Source organism: Psilocybe cubensis, chromosome 8 (genome assembly GCF_017499595.1).
Source record: "Psilocybe cubensis strain MGC-MH-2018 chromosome 8, whole genome shotgun sequence".
Taxonomy (NCBI): Eukaryota; Fungi; Basidiomycota; class Agaricomycetes; order Agaricales; family Agrocybaceae; genus Psilocybe; species Psilocybe cubensis.
The window spans coordinates 2819511-2835904 of NC_063006.1; the positions used below are offsets into that span (position 1 = coordinate 2819511).

Genomic DNA, 16394 nt, shown 5'->3' on the forward strand with positions numbered 1-16394 from the left:
CATATCATGTGAGTTCAAAGAATTCACTGAACCAGTGAATATACAGTAACCATAACAGGTAATCTACAATGTACTTTATCGTACACATTCAGTGAATAAGGGACCTTTAACTCTGAAACCACTGTAACCATATAAAATTGCTCAAAGTCCCTCGAGCCGCATTCAGGACCCGCATTCCACGTGAAATCAATCCCACAAAATGAATCTTGAATCCCGAGTTTAGGTCAATGTCTTCGATAGATTCAGAATGAAGTAATCCCGAAAACCAGGATTTCTACCTGTCTCTGCAATGTCTCTGTAACAAATTCAGTGCCGCAGGCAATCATTAGCCAGCTAGAACTTGGAAATAATCAAAGTCTATACCGGACAACAGCAAGATTGATGTTATTTTTTGTGCAAGTCTGCCACACGCGGTTTTAGCATAAATCCTATTTCCACGTAGTACTTAACCGTGGTGTACTGAGGCGGCCCCGTTTGGATGATTTTAATCTTATCTACTATGACATGTGCAGCTATCACTGACCTTAAGGCATATTCGGACACCACAGAGCGGACTTTTGTCATACCCGCGGTTCATTTTGTTACATCTTCACTTCTCTCACCTAAGTAACTGGTTGCAGCAATCACAAACATATTGTATTTTTGACACAAAAACTCGGGCGTAAGAAATTAGAGGGATCGTACTTACCGTGTGTGAAACTTCAAATGAGCGATCGTATGTTATATTTAACACACGCGCCGGGCCAAGACATACGGCCCCTATGTCGACCGGTTATGTAATGGCCGGTCAACCGGACTTGTCGTAAACATGCGAAAATTCTTACTTGAATTTGCAGGGTAGAACAAATAATTGTTTGGATATTGTAAAGTTAATAAAGATATTGCTTGACAATGTAAACCGGGCCCCAAAAATTGGGTGGATTTGGAAGACCAAAAATTTATTGTATTGGTTTACATAGCATTGTAATCTACTGTCTGTTTAGTTGATAGTACGGAGTCTGGATGGCTATAATCATTACTCACGTCGTAGTATCCCCTCGCGACTTCCTCCCTCGCTCTTTTGTTCCTGACCTCGCACCTCCCCACAAGCTTGGTCTGGATAGCCATCACACCCGCAAAAATCGGTGCAATCGCCATGCCCGCCAAAGTAAGTTGCCACCCCGCCACCAACGCCCACACTAGACCCACGCTCAACATCGCGACCACAACCACCATCTGACCCCACACAACGGCAATGAGGTCCCGCGCGTCATCCCCATCCTTGATGAGAATCTGCACGAGGCGCGCGGGGGAGTGTTTGGACAGGTCGAACCATGCACGGTCTTGCGACATGATCTTTCCGCATGTGCGCTTGCGCAGCGACGTGGCCCACGAGATTCCGACGGTCTCCATGACAAAGTACTTCACACCGAGGAGGAACCCCTCCATACCCGCTGCGCCTAGCACAAGTCCACCGTAAGTGTTGATGGCGTTGAGGTCCTGAGCGCCAATGGAGACCACATACAAGAGGCGGGAGAGCAGGTAGGAGAAAATGGGCGTCATGGCACCGTTCATCACGCAGACAACGAGCCCGAAGAAAAGGAGAAGCTTGCGCGAGATGGACCTGTATGCGATACGCATGAGCGCCCAGAACGGTGGGAGGGGTTCTTCGCTCTCCACGTCTTGATACTCCTCTCCATCGTCTTCTTCTGCAAATTGAATTCGAGTTTCTCCACACTATATGTCGCCGCCGTCGCCGTCGACATCCGATAGGTGGAAGCAGTGAAAGTCGCGGAGGTAGGAGTAGGAGGGAGGCTGTATCGTCTTGTGTTGACCGTATGTGCAGAATCAGGAGAAGTTGGAAGCTGAAGACCCGAAGGAAACATGGCCGAAGATGGACGCCGCGTCGAGGTTGATTTTCGAGACTTTCCTGAGTTTCGTTGGATGGATGGACGGTGGCAGAGGCAGCGATGGCAGGCTTAGTACCGATGAGGTCGTCAAGAACGTAGAACATCCACGCGCCGAATGTCATTGGTCGCAGGGTGAGGCTCTGATGCTTGAGGTACTGTGGCGTATCCTTGTCTTTGTTCTCATCGGCCTCTTCCTGTAGATCCAAAGCGGGCACAGGCTTCTCCTCGTCGTCTTTCTCGGGGAGGAAACCACCAGTCTCGCGTTGAGCATCCATCAACTTTTTGAACTCGCCCTGGTCACTACCATAATCGGCCTTGACTTCCTCAAGGTCAGACCTATACCCCTGTTCGACGACGCGGCCATCCTTAAGCACATAAACGAAATCCTGAGCGGTGATTTGGGAGAGGTCGTGGGTGATAACAATAGTCGTTTTGTTGTGTCGCCATAGCGTCGAGGGCGGAAGTGGCCTCGTCTGTAAACTATAAGTCTGGAAGAATCATGGTATGAAAGCGAAAGGACTCGCCGAGAATCAGAACAGCTGGATTCCGCAACAACGCCCGTGCAATCGCAAGCCTCTGCTTCTGCCCACCACTGACACCAATGCCTGCACCTCCACCGAGAAGAGTATCGTAGCCTTGAGGTAGATCTCGCACAAATTCATGCAGCAATGCAGCACGGCATGCGCCTTCCACTTGTCTCCGGCTTGGAAGTCCGTTCGGATGATCGTGCAACGCCATTGCGATGTTTTCGTAAATGCTCTTCTCATCGAAAATGACAACGCCCGCGGCTCCTTGTTGACCAACACACGCAACGTGTGAACGGAGCCAAGTTTGATCCAAAAGGCCCATATCCCATTCATCGAAGTTCATGAGACCCTGCTGGGGTTCGTAAATCTTCAAAAGAAGATGTGTGACGGTGGATTTCCCAGATCCTGAGGAGCCAACGATGAACGTCGTGTCGTTGGCGGGAAGGAATAATGATATGTCGGAAAGAACGGGTACAGTTGGTCTGGAAGGATAGGCGAAGGTGACGTTGTAAAGAGCGAGGCCGCCGGAAAACTTGGTAGGAATGATTTTACGAGGGGAATCGCACGGTTAGCAAACAGCGGGTACACTGGAGTTGCGACTTACCAGACATGCTTCAACAAAAGTTTTGCGGTGTCTTGTTCACTGAACTGGATCTGCGCTGAATGACTGACCAAATATACAACATTGTGAAGAAAATTGAGTTACTTACGGCGAGCCTACGCGCTTAACATCTGTGTTGGCACTGTCTTATCTTCGATTACACCTTACGCACAATATCGTTCGGTTTAGCTCCCTGTAGTATTTACATGGTACACTACGCTAGACTGTTTACATGGATTGCTGCGCTAATGTGCTACTTCACCCGCTAGATGTGCATGGATGGAACAGAAGAAGAAAGCATGAGAATATGGCCAGCTCGCCAACAATGTACCGCAGAAGTTCGATGCCGCTCATGCCGTCGCCAAATTGGTGATGCGCGTGATTGTTGGCACGGCATCAGCGGCATGAGACTTCTGCTCTGTATCAAGGGGATTTTGTGACGGTGTGACGCCCTTCCTCTTCTCTCTCAACACTCACACCTATGAAGTACGTCGTACGGCATAGATGGTTCGAATAATTCGAATACGAGCTTAACTGTAGTAGCACTTTAGTGTAGACTCTAATACCATAAACTTGGTGAAGCTAGCTGCGTGCTAGCAATACAATTGTAGTTCAAGTGACATTGTGCAGATAGACCCGGCTCGGGAGGGCAGAGCAAATAGTCGCCGGGTGAGCGACACAAAACGGAGGGGAACTACAATTCATATGGATAGTGAATTACACAGAAACATAGGTGCGAATCGTATTTGTATGTGCTACAGACAGAAAACGCGTTCTACAGCACATCCGCCGCCTCTTCGCCTGCCAGACCCGTATACGAGCGTCACAAACATAGGTGAGGAGTCATCTTTGCTATTAGTGCAGAAAACTTATTCTACAGCATATGTGCCGCCTCATTGCCCTACAGACCTCAATTATTCAACGAAGCATCCACCTACATTCAAGGATTGAACGTTGAATGCTGCTATAAATTTACGTTTTGTACGACGCTGCCTACTGTAGGCACCCTCTCTGCGAGCTACCCTCTTTGCAGGTTGCCGTTTTAATTTGGAAACTTGGAGCGGCATCTGTGTGTAGGATCAGGTGTTCGAGCGGCGCCAGTCGCGACTGTTTTGCACGTACTGTAATACGAGATGTTCCCGTCTAATAATTCTCTTCAATGCTATAAAGTATGTTGCTTCATGCATGAATATCTGTATTGATATACTAAAATTATTAACCCAAGCTCTACTTGATATAATGTTCTTCGGTGACTTTCCAACCGCATTTCGTCCTGCCAGTGGGTGGTTTAAAATCTCGTTAAACAGTCCAACACGGCCATTGCCCAGCGCCCACTTCACGATTCTCACTCAAGTCGTTCGTTTCACCGTTTCTTTCCTCTTGTTCTACACAAGTATGTTCCGTTCTGTCTACCTAAGTCTACCTAATTTTCTGTAGTAACTTACATGGTCCATTTCCTATCCGGAACACCAACGATCCCTATTAAATCTAGGAAACTATCCTGATATGAGAAGGATGGAACGATGGCGCGCAAGAGGTGCGGTTGGACATTATACGGACTCTAACTAACCGAGGCATTGACTAGTAATGGTCCAGGTTGAATGTGCGTCAGTATTACTGTCACTGCACACTATGCGATATTAAGCAACTAGGCACCTCGCAGATAAACAAGATCCCGGACTTGTCATCGTTCGGATACCGGTGTTTCTTCCAACTCAACTCCACGACCTAGTAGGATTGCATTGCATGATGCTTCTGACAGGCTTAGACATGTGACAACATCCAGGCGCATCTGCTTCTGCACATCAATAAACGCGTTTGGGCTCTTCTCTCACTTTCCGCCTCTCCTTGAGGCAAAATTCTGACGATGTTCGTCAGTATGCCACCCTGGGAACGGAGGCAGCTGCCGTGGATCTCTATGTATGCTGTTGCATCTCCCTATTCTTCCTCTTCGTTTGCTCATCAGCGAACCCTTTCACCCTTTCTCCAAATGTTGTACATGCCCTTCGATTCTAGGTGACGAGCGAAATACACAACCGTAACTTCAAGATCTCGATCCTTTCGCTCTTTGGCTATGTCGCACTTGCGATTGACCACACATTTGAGCCATTCTTGAGCTAAGCGCTCGTTGCTCACTTGCTTGTCGTTGCGGGATGGAAAAATCCGATGGAGGTGTTGCGACAGAGTTGGCTTTGTAGTCATTTACTTTGTGTTTGGTGTATTGACTCAAAATTCCATTAGCCGTATCAGAAACTTCATCCAACTCATATATTGATTACAATGTAATAACATTATCCAACTCATATATTGATTACAATGTAATAACATTAAAATCGGCAACACAGGACATTGTGGATGTTAGTCTATTATTTCTCAAAAATCTGAATAAATATAGGTAATCATGAGGCCTTCGTTCCGTAAATGAGTTGTTAACACATTGCTACCACATACATGGCCTTCGTTCCGGGTTGTTGAGCGCTCGCGAATGGGTTTGAATTGATTGGTATATTGAAGGTTGAACGGTGGGGAGCGCGACAAAAACTTGAGAGCGGAATGGTTAGAACAGTGTGGAATATTTCTAAGATATATAGTAATGATTAGCGTCGTGCGATTTGCGGTAATGATACTCTCTGTGGGTTCACAATGGGTAATGATGCGGGTAATGAGTGGGCGATGAGTGGGCGATGAGTGGGCATTCAATATAAAGGAGATTTTTATTTAATCTATTTTACACACTATTTGAGAAACTTTTTAAGTTAAAGAATATTTTTAAAATGAGTGAGATTTACTTTTAACAAAATAGAAATAAAATTTAGTGTCGAACTCTGTACCCAAACAGATTAAATATCAAAACATAAAATATATGTCTAAATAGAGAATAAACTAACTAAAGTATGGATTTCTCAAACAGAAAATGTATTATTCGGCCAAATAAACAAAAATAAAGATTTTCTGAATTTTTCTGTGGATAGGACCTATATATCAAGTTATGAAGTAAATATATATAAATCCTTTCAATGGAATAAAACATACTATAAACAGAACACTTTATTGATATATTGAAAATATTAAATACAAAATAATATCGAATAAAAATGAATTTTAGAAAAATGATTTAAAAAGTGATAAATTGATATAAAGGGCCTTTGTTTATTGGATTCCCCGAAGTGTCATGTTCGAATGTAATAAACCAGTTACATGCATTGGGAATGGACCCAAACCAATTTAAATATTTGAATATCACGTTAGTGTGGAAAAAAATTATCGCGCCTAAAAGCGGACCACACACGCATGAGCACATGCATGCTCGCAGCCAACCTGATTTCTTTATGTTTAGTTGGCATCGGAAGACGGCGGATATGACTGAGGTCGCTTGTCACACAGGTTGAATGCCGTGGGCATATACTGCGCAGTTTTAAAAATTAAAGTCCGCGATCTGGAAAATCAAACTTCAACGTGAATCACGAACGGAGTCCAAAGTGAGCTAACCGCAGCCCCCTCCCAACTTTTGTCTCGGATACGCCATACTTCGGAACTCAATCGGATCACAACGGGCGAACAGGAAGGGATGGTGAGGGTAACTGCCTCGTTTGATAGCAACTCTAGAGCGCAAAATCGGCTGTGGGTGTCAAGTTGTCGGGAGGGATCTTTGGCTATTCCAGGTGCGTTGGTCATTTATCTTTGGAACCCGCCCGTTTTTATAGCACCCCTGGAGCTCCTGGGAAATCGGTCATATACTACCGCTTTCCTTTTCTTTTGTACAGAGCTTCCCTGTTGACATTTCCGACCTGCCTATCCCATTTGAATGACACAGCATACTTCCCCCAGATCCCTGACGCTCTACCGTCCTCTTCTGCAAACTCAAGATTCTGTAGTACTTCACTATAACATACCACCACCCTCTCTTCCACTTTTGACCAATCCTCCCCCCTTTCTGGACACGTTGCTAACTCCAGCGTATTCCCTAGATCCCTCACACTTTCCTGCACTACTCCAGCCACAGCCCCTCCCATTTTCTTCTAGAGTCACAGCGACATATCTATCAAGAACCCTTATCTGCGTCTCCATCCAAGCACACGTCATATGCTTTTCAACTTCAAGCACTGACATGCAGCACTTTACATTTGAAGCTCCTGTTAGGCCCTCTACAACGCTAATACGGCACCATTCTAATGTGTACCTTGCTCATAACAGGCCAGGTATATCTTTCACAGAACTAGAGCACATCACCCCAGCTCACCTATTAGGGCACTACAGCGCTCTCTAAGCGTGTTTTCAGAATGGACTTCCCTGCGCCACTCGCCCATTCGCCACAGCGCATATAACTCCACCCTAAAGCCTCCGAGGGCGCCTCAGTACCAAATTCTCTCAGCATATCGACGTTAAGAGTCTCGAGCTACTACCACATACGGTATGCTACTATTCCCCTGTATGGAAGTCTAAAACCTTGTGTGTGGTAGACTCACCTCTATCATTTAGCTGACAATCTTTCGACGCTGTATCACCTCAAACACTCCGTTTTTGTCCTAGAGATCCTTGTGAACCAACGTGCACGATACCATCACCAACCTCAACTGTGGTTCAACAATACCACCATCCAACTACCTCCATATCCAGACATCCGAAGGTTACCTACAATCTTTATATATATGCTCTGATACGTCTTCTTCTTCTCACTTGACACCGGCGCGTATCACAAAATAGCCCACCGCGATAGGTTAATCAGTTTCTTGGAAGAATTTATATCCCAAAGCCTTGCATCGACCGAGGAACCGCATATTTGTCACAGATTTAAAACCTGGAGCGCATTGCAGACGTGAGAAGCCGTGAATCCCTCCAGTGCACTCAATGTGGATGATTTCTTGTAGGTGAGATATATATGTCAGGAAAGGGCTTACGGAAATTTTTAGCGGCGGAGAGCGTCAAAATAACTTGCATTGAGGTTCCTTTGGTTTAAGTTGAGGATAAATGTGGGAGTAGGGTTATAGAGGGAATGCATATATGCGTGTGCGCGGCTGGGGTCGGGAGCGTAACTGTTTTGTCATGCTTCCTCTTGACAGTAAGGTTTTTCTCTATATGTCCTAGATATGACATATACACAGATGTTGCATGTTTGTCCAAACCTAATATTTCTTTGCAAATTTCCGTAGATTAGATGACACTAATTCTGTAAGATATGGCAAAATGTGCAATCAGGGTTCATGCTTTCTCTTCGGAGCCGGCCAGGTTAAAGCTGAGAGGAAAGTAGGCAGATGTTATTAATGCAGTTATAGGACCTTAACCGAACTCTAGTACGAGATCCATTGTGCATTTGTTGTTGTGGTTTCTTGCCTCGCAGATCACACAAGATTCTCAAGCACCGTCAAGTATTTTGTGAAATTACATTCAATTTTGATCAAACTACTCCTATTTAAAGTCCAGAGAAGAGACTCCCAATGTCACCACGCTGCTATAGATTAGTAGATATTAATCTGAGACAGTGAGGCACCCACTGTATACATGGTTCTCCACATCACATCAGAAACTTGTGCATTCGAAAGATTCAATGTTTTGGTAAAGGACGGGGTTACCAGTCGTGGGAAGCGTCGCAACACGACCAGCCTGGACCCTTCCGGCACCCTGGCAGCCAGTGAAGCTGTAATAGCATGAGTTTGTTAATATTTTGACCAATGGCTAGGTGAAGTGATGGGTAAGATACTGACCCATAGAAAGTACAAGTATACCCAGAGCCGACGCTCATACTTTCAGCTCTGTTTCTCCAAGAGGAGGGGAGGTCGATGCAAGTGTCGGGTTGGGCATTAGTAGGAGAGTAGGTGTTGCCGACAAAGTTGATGTCGTCGTAGAATATGATGGATAATGCGTTGGCGGACTGAAAAAGTCATGTTAGCTGTATATGGTGGATGGTATTGAAATGGAAGATATTGGCGTACACGAGCAATGGGCGAGGCGGCTTGGACAGCCACCGCTGAGGATACAGCTGCAAAGACCAGGGAGGAGATGCTGACGGTGAACTTCATGTTGCTGGTTTGTGAGTGGTTTTTTGTGCAGTAGATACTCGAGTACTTTGCTGAGGACTATTCAACATGTATGAGCTCCTTTTATACGTTTGCTGTCCCGTATTCCTCACGTATTTCTGACTACATTGGATCAGCATACCTTGCCATCATCAAAATCCAATCGCCGACTGCATTGGGGAGTACATTCCAAGGCCTCCGACGAGACAGTGTTTGAGAGAAATTACGCTGTATTCGTTTACGTATTAAAGATTCTTTAGTGTATAATCGATTTAAAGTATTGACATCACTTCCCTCGGTATACTACATCCTCCGTATCGCATTGCTCTGATTATTTTTTTGCAAAAAATTTGTCCATTAGAGTCCCTTTCCATTTCTTCTTGGTCAGACCGGTTCTCAAGTATCTTCATCGACACTGATCGAGTTTCCTTAGCCTCTCTCAGAGGTCCATTTTTCATTCAATGTTCATGGACATCTTGATTCTGGAACACTTTAGTCGAAGTCTATCTTTCTTTCCATAACCTCTCTTCACGGTTTGACCTCTACACAGCTTCTTTTGGTGGATAAATCTATGCCTATATGATATATCATCCAAATCTAAACGAGTTTATACGCATATCACAGCGATTTAACCAAGTATTTCACCCATATTTTTTCCTTTGTGACTGTGTATAAGGATCAGGATACATTATCTGAGGGGAGGGTCTGGAACACACTAGGCCATCACAGATTTAAGTTATAGAAGAGCATCGATTTTTGCAACACTTTCTCCGTCCCGACGCGGAGAAATCTTTTTCCCGACTTCAATAATGCCTCTTTGTATTCTGAGAATGTAGATGCCAAAAAGTCGTTGTAGTTGATAATAGAAAGTGTTAATGATTACTAATATAGCAAAGGGTTGACAGACAATGGGATGTATCATTTTAGAAGGCCGAACGTAATATGTGACGCAGAGGTAGAAATCTAAAAAGTTACAAATCCTATTACCATCACCTATCTTCAATGAAATGACGTATTGATGTCTTTCCTGCCATCTATTGTAGCTTTTTTACCCCCGATATCCAGTTCGGCGCTGCTGTATGCCTCAGGTACCCCCAAAGTTCCATCCCTGTCTCAGTTAGCTGCAAGCAATGTCGCTTGTCCATCGTGCTCACTATCCATCTGTCCATCATTTTGAAGAGCCATTTTCGTATCACTCATCTTGCACTCAGTTTTCAGACATTAATTTACTATCTTTATCTAGCTTTGGAGCAGCATGATAGGCTCCCCGCCTCCTCCGCCCCACATCACGTCTGTCTCCTCAAAGAGCTGCAATACTGCTCTACACACGTGCTTCCACACTACCATCCATCATCCCATTGAGGACTTTCCATCCTCCTCTAGACACGTAAACAGAAATAAGATCCCGGTTTCTTCTGTATACGTACAAAAGGTATGACGGCGGATATGACTGAGGTCGCTTGTCGCCCAGGTCGAATGCCGTGGGCATAAACTGCGCAGTTTTAAAAATGAAACTCCACGATCTGGAAAATCAAACTTCAACGTGAATCACGAACCTCCCAACTTTTGTTTCCCATACAGTGTACGTCAGAGCTCCATCGGATCACTGGAACGGGCGACCAGGAAGGGAGGGTAGGGGACTGCCTCGCTTGACAGCAACTCTAGAGAGTATAGCTGTCAAGTTGTCGGGAGGGGTATTTGGCCATTCCAGGTACGTTGTTCGTTCATCTTTTGTTCCCGTTCCTTTCTATTGCTCTCCAGAAGCTCCTGGTCCGCTTGTCATCTGCCACCCCATTCCCTTGCTTTCTTACAGAGTTACCCCATTACTCCCTGCCCATCCCATTTCGATGACATGTCATACTTTCTCCAGATCCCCAATTGTGTGTCATCCTAATCTGCCGATAGGAAGACTTTGGGATGCATTCGAACCTCCATATCCCTACCCTCACATCAAAACCTTGACCCGTTTTGCTCCCGTTGTGGACATCTGCCTAGCTCCAGAGTGTTTTCAATATCCCCTACACATCCCTGCACAAATCCGACACGGCTTTCACGCTTCTCAATTTGTCTGCATCCAAGGCCAGTCATGCGTCATACACCTTTCCATCCCGAGCATTATCCTTTGCTAGTTTCAGTCGAAGGTACCCTGAGATCCTCCACAACGCGTCCATCGCTCCCTCGCTGATAAATATGTGACTCCAGAGAAGTTCACGGCGAGTTTTATCAGAACCAGAGTGCGTCACCGCAGCTTACCCTATATTATTCCTAAACAGCATTCTGCAATGCCTCAACATATGCGTAAGATATGGACCTCCTACCCCATTTGACTGTAACCCCAGCATATATTACATCAATAAACAATACCAAGCTCCTCAACACCAGGATCATACCGCATCCGGACGCCAACAGTAGCTATCTACCACCACATATTGTGTGTTGCTGCTCACCAGTCTAGGTTTCCGACAACCTGTGAGCGGTATGCTAGATAATGGCACGCACCTTCTTTTGTACATCAACCACATCATCTTGGTTGCCGGCGCATCTTTCAACACGCATAATAGCATTATTGAGTCATTGAATACTTGTCAACAATACCATCACGGGGCCACAGCTGTATATCGAGATTCGATGGTTTACCAAAATCTGTACATATATGCACTAGTACGTCTTGTTTTCAGTCTTTTGAAGACTTTTTTCTATCAACATTGGTGCGTATCGCAAAACAGCGCACCGTACTACGCTAATAAGGTTTGTGACAGAATCCATATCCAAGAGTTTTGTCTTGACCGCGGTACCGCATATTTGTCGCAGCACTGAGAGGCTTGACGGCGTGCCAAATCTCACACCCTCTTCTCGCAGCATTGGACAACCCTACAGAAATGTGGAAGTGGAAGTAGCTTCAATTAATATACAGGGTATATGCATTGAACGTGATTTTGTTCCGTCTCCTGATCTCTCCAGATGTAGTCCCTTATAAATTCATTATCTGCGTTCAGTTGCACGAATTGAAAAAATGAAACTTTGGAATTGTAGTAAACTGCCTCGCAGATGATGGACTGAGAGGCCAGCACATGTCGCTTTACCCTGGTCACTACAGATTACTTTCGCTAAAGCTCTCCGGAATTAACAGGGAGTTATTGATGTCGTTAGTGGCTAGAACAACCGGAAGAAATGGAAGCAGTGTACGTATTAACCGAGAAATGGCGGAGATGAAACTATTTTTGTAGTCAACTATTCTATGTTCAAAGTACTTCATCGTACATGGATCATTGTGCATTGTGTTAAGATTCGGTATAGACCAGCTGAACGATTTAACGAGATGAATGTCTTTTAAATCGGTTGCCAATTTTCGAAAAAGGAAAGTCCGAGGAAGAGTTAATTTTGCATCTCCAAACTTCGATTACGAATCCTTCCTTCATCTACTGGATCTTTCTTCATCTACTGGATCTGGAAAAAAAGACGTAGAATGCCTGGAGGTCATGACAGGGTCAATAAGGACATTGCAAACGATGTTTATATTTACAGCTACCATCCCAAAGGAAGACCGAAATTGGAATCTTCTTCGGTCGGAAGGGTCGAACGACCGATTAGAAAGGGTTGTATGAATACAGTTCACAAACCTGGTCTCAAACCCAATGGCTAGCTCATACCAGTACCTTTGAGGCCATGAATCTAACAATTTGGCACCTTCAATCAATGACTTGGTTTTGAACTAGTTCATATTTACTAAGTATCCGGTATTATGGATGTGCTGCAAGTACTTACACGTAAATGAATACATCTAAATATTGTTTGCAATCAGTATATCTGTCAGAGTATATTGTCTCCCCGCTCACGGAGTGTGCCCTTCCAAATAACCCAAAATCTAGTATCTATTTATTAGCTATGCCAAAAAAAAATCATATCCATCGGATGATTGAGATATAAGAGCAAGTCAAAATGATTTGCACGTCCTCAGCAGTTCACTCGAGTAAATCTCCTGAAATCTTCCCTCAAAGCCACCACCATGAAATTTACCACCAGAATTCCTGCATTGCTCGTTGTTGCATTATCATCGTCTCTGGTTGCCCAAGCATTACCACCCGTTTCTCGCGTACGTTTGATATGTGTTCAATTCAAGTCCTATGCATAATTCACCACTTACACGTCTACCTCAGTCCGCCAATGCACTGTCTATTATCTTCTTCGACGACCTCAATTTTCTTGGTAACTCTTACTCCCCTGCAAGACCTATCCCCGACACATGCATCACCCTTTCTTCCGACTGGCGAAACCGAGCTAAAAGTCTTATCATTGGCTCCGGATATTCTTGTTCTTTCCATATGTGAGTCCTTGATATTCGCTAAGGCCTCGGTTTATCAGTCAAAAAATGTTCAATATACTCTTTGCGACAGCTTTACCACTTGCCAAGGGACAGGACAAGCACTGAGTGGGGATGTTGGCGAGTTGTCTTCAACAAGTAGCCCACCGCTTTATCAGAACATTGAGTCCTTTGAATGCACAAAGCAGGGATGATCGAGCGTTATCATCCATTCAAGGTATCTTCGCCTCCCTCAGATTGACTTGAGGTTTCTTACCTTTTCTTACCCGCTTGCAGCAGCGCCCACGGCCACTGTGAGTCTTTAATCCGGACTTTAAACAGGACACGTATGGATTACAATTGTCGTTTACATTTCTAAATGAGAAATATGAATACAAAATCGGTTGATTCTGAAGATATCAATTCCCATGTTTGAGACATAATTATGACTCTTGGAGATTACCTTCTCGACTAGCAGAGACCACTCCCACATCTTTCATAAGAAGGCGGATAGGATCTTTTTATCCTTGCCACGCGTATACGTGTTAGCTCTGTATGAACCAAAATTTTGAAATGGTCGAAATTCACCTCAGTAAAAACCTCGTGGTCAGACATCTACCAGCCACTACTAAGTAGAAGAGAGCACGTATGAACATGAAAAAATTCTGGGATAATTTAGTTTGGAGTATCACATGCTGTTAAGAGGTTAAACAAGTGAAGATCAGATTCATAGTATTGCAGTTTGTGCAACGTGTGACTAGCCAGCAAATCCAAGGCGAGTGTCTCTTCTGACAACCACGGTAGGGGACAAAAAAGTATTGTGGCTGACAAGGTTGAGGTTTGGAGATCCAAGGCGCTTTTTTCATGGTCTGCGCTAGCCATTGCACAGATGTGTTCTGATATTCTGGCGGCCTCCTACTCACCATAAACAGTCTAATATTGATCACATCCTGCCACCACATACGCACGCACCTTCATTCCCGAACTCCTGAAGGGTTCTATGGCCCCAGGGTCACCTAATTACATATAATGTGAATCTCGATGTAACTGGACAACATGGCTCTTTTTCTCAGACGTCTCATTCAGGTTTTTCCAAAGCGACGTGCAAGCACCCGACAATCCGTTAAATTTGATGTCTGCTTCTTAATGACCCAACGAACTTCTTGGAGTAGAAGAAGATGAACCGCTTCTAGTGATAACTTGGTACCGATTATTAGGCATCTAAATTAGGATATTGCCACGCGGACGAATTGTGACTTCCTGTGTCCTGACACGAGTATAACGGAGCGCCTTGAAGTTGGATCGTAGCTACCTCGAATTTGAAAATTAAAAAGAGAAGAGTAATCAGGAGGTATAACACAGAGTAAATGGTTACATAAGTCCAACATATACCAACAACAATGTGTGTTTCACCTGACCATGTGCAAATCAAGACTTCTCGACGGAGTTCTGTGTCGTCATATCTGTGGAGTATTTGGTGTATTGAAAGGACGATATTAAGACTTCCCACTCGTTAAATTAATCATCTTCGATATAATTTCGAAATAATATGTGTACCGCTTTACGTGACTTTGGCTCATAGGTTTGTTTGGTGTTTTGGTTGTTCCATTCCACCCGTTGTCTTTGCTAATTTTAGCTCGTTTTTCATTCATTGCCAAAGTCGGAGAGGTTCGAGTAACCAAACATGTTGTAAACTTTGAAATAATGGATAAAGTTGGCATATATAAAGGAAGTCAACAAACTCGAAGGTCCTCAGCAGTTCGCTTGACTCGCTATCACCCAGAGCTCTCTTTACTACTAGCAACACCGACATGAAATTCACTGTTAACCTTACTGCTCTGCTTTTTGCAGCATTGTCCTCGGCTATGGCTGCAAAAGCTGCACCACCTGTTGCGCGTGTATGTTGATGTTTTTTTATATCCATATTATTCATGTTATTACAACAACTCATGACAACTATACCAGGCCCCAGATGCAATGTCCATCATATTTTTCGATGATACCTTCCTCACCGGTGATTCCTACTCTCCTGCAAATTCCGGTCCCGATGTCTGTATTACCCTTGCGTCCAATTGGAGAAACAGAGCGGAGAGCCTGGTGATTGCGTCTGGCTATTCTTGTGCATTCCATGCGTCAGTTCTCTCCACTGCTTGGATAACAGTTGTTGTTGTCTCTAACCCACTCTCCCTGCCAGCTTTACAAACTGCCAAGGCACCGCACGAACACTAAGCGGTACTATCAACCAGCTTCCCCAAACTGGTAACCCAGTCCTTTATCAAAACATTGAGTCTTTCGAGTGCACAAAACTGGGATAATCTCCCTTTACACCATTTATCTAGTAAGCAGCTTTTCCGCGCAAGTTGATGATATTTTTCTCACTAATCTGTAGCAAAGCTCATGGCCACTAAAAGTCTCATCTCCGGACTTTAAATAGGAGTAGCATTGATTGGGACTCCTTTTCATATTCTGTAATTTTGAAACGTGAATACAAATTTGGGTGAAATTTAAAGAGACAGAGCGCCAATACCAACCCTTGAGACATAATGCCTCTGGAAAGCATTAAACACCCTTATCCCAACCATTTTCTACGGGTATCGATTGAAAGATGAATCAGGCACATTGTAATTTACAATCCACCCTCACCAACAATATGTGAATGTGAGGTGGATGATACATTAACAAACCCAAAACGGGTAAAATGGCTCGAAGTGGGCATCGAGGAAAGGAAAACATCGTGGTCTGACATCCATTCACAAGCATGCAGTAGGATTATCCCACAGATCGGGTGAGTCACAGTGATGTATATTGGTGTTGATGTTGCATTGAGTCAGATTCACTGGGAGTGGAGTGCATAGAATGCACGGGCTTCAATTTAACATCGTGTTTGTGCCTAGGCTAGGGGTAGTCTAACACATAAATAGAGGGAAAAATGACCCAGAAGTTGCTGCCCTTGTTCTCCTTCCCAACTTCTACTCTCCATTCTAACATTAACATTCTGTGCATTCTTCTAGTCATCCATGGAGTCAGCTAATGCGTCATTGAAGACGGATAAAGTAACCACTT

The 16394-nt window shown here is 44.4% G+C and overlaps 4 protein-coding genes across 4 annotated transcripts; 2 read left to right on the forward strand and 2 right to left on the reverse strand.

The window, feature by feature from the left end:
• Window positions 1-951: 951 nt before the first annotated feature.
• On the reverse strand, window positions 952-3371 carry JR316_0009354 (Alpha-factor-transporting ATPase; the record flags this gene model as incomplete). The annotated part of the gene is made up of 5 exons (XM_047895058.1): window positions 952-1688; window positions 1718-1844; window positions 1880-2369; window positions 2410-2948; window positions 3342-3371. 5 exons carry the CDS (start codon window positions 3369-3371, stop codon window positions 952-954), a joined length of 1923 nt encoding a protein of 640 aa, XP_047746517.1.
• Window positions 3372-8534: 5163 nt separating this feature from the next.
• Window positions 8535-9034, reverse strand: JR316_0009355 (uncharacterized protein; the record flags this gene model as incomplete). Its single annotated transcript, XM_047895059.1, has 3 exons — window positions 8535-8652; window positions 8720-8886; window positions 8948-9034. The coding sequence occupies 3 exons, from the start codon at window positions 9032-9034 to the stop codon at window positions 8535-8537; spliced, it is 372 nt and encodes a 123-aa protein (XP_047746518.1).
• Window positions 9035-13037: 4003 nt separating this feature from the next.
• Window positions 13038-13546, forward strand: JR316_0009356 (uncharacterized protein; the record flags this gene model as incomplete). Its single annotated transcript, XM_047895060.1, has 3 exons — window positions 13038-13124; window positions 13189-13355; window positions 13426-13546. The coding sequence occupies 3 exons, from the start codon at window positions 13038-13040 to the stop codon at window positions 13544-13546; spliced, it is 375 nt and encodes a 124-aa protein (XP_047746519.1).
• Window positions 13547-15142: 1596 nt separating this feature from the next.
• On the forward strand, window positions 15143-15646 carry JR316_0009357 (uncharacterized protein; the record flags this gene model as incomplete). Its single annotated transcript, XM_047895061.1, has 3 exons — window positions 15143-15229; window positions 15297-15463; window positions 15526-15646. 3 exons carry the CDS (start codon window positions 15143-15145, stop codon window positions 15644-15646), a joined length of 375 nt encoding a protein of 124 aa, XP_047746520.1.
• Between the last annotated feature and the right edge of the window lie 748 nt (window positions 15647-16394).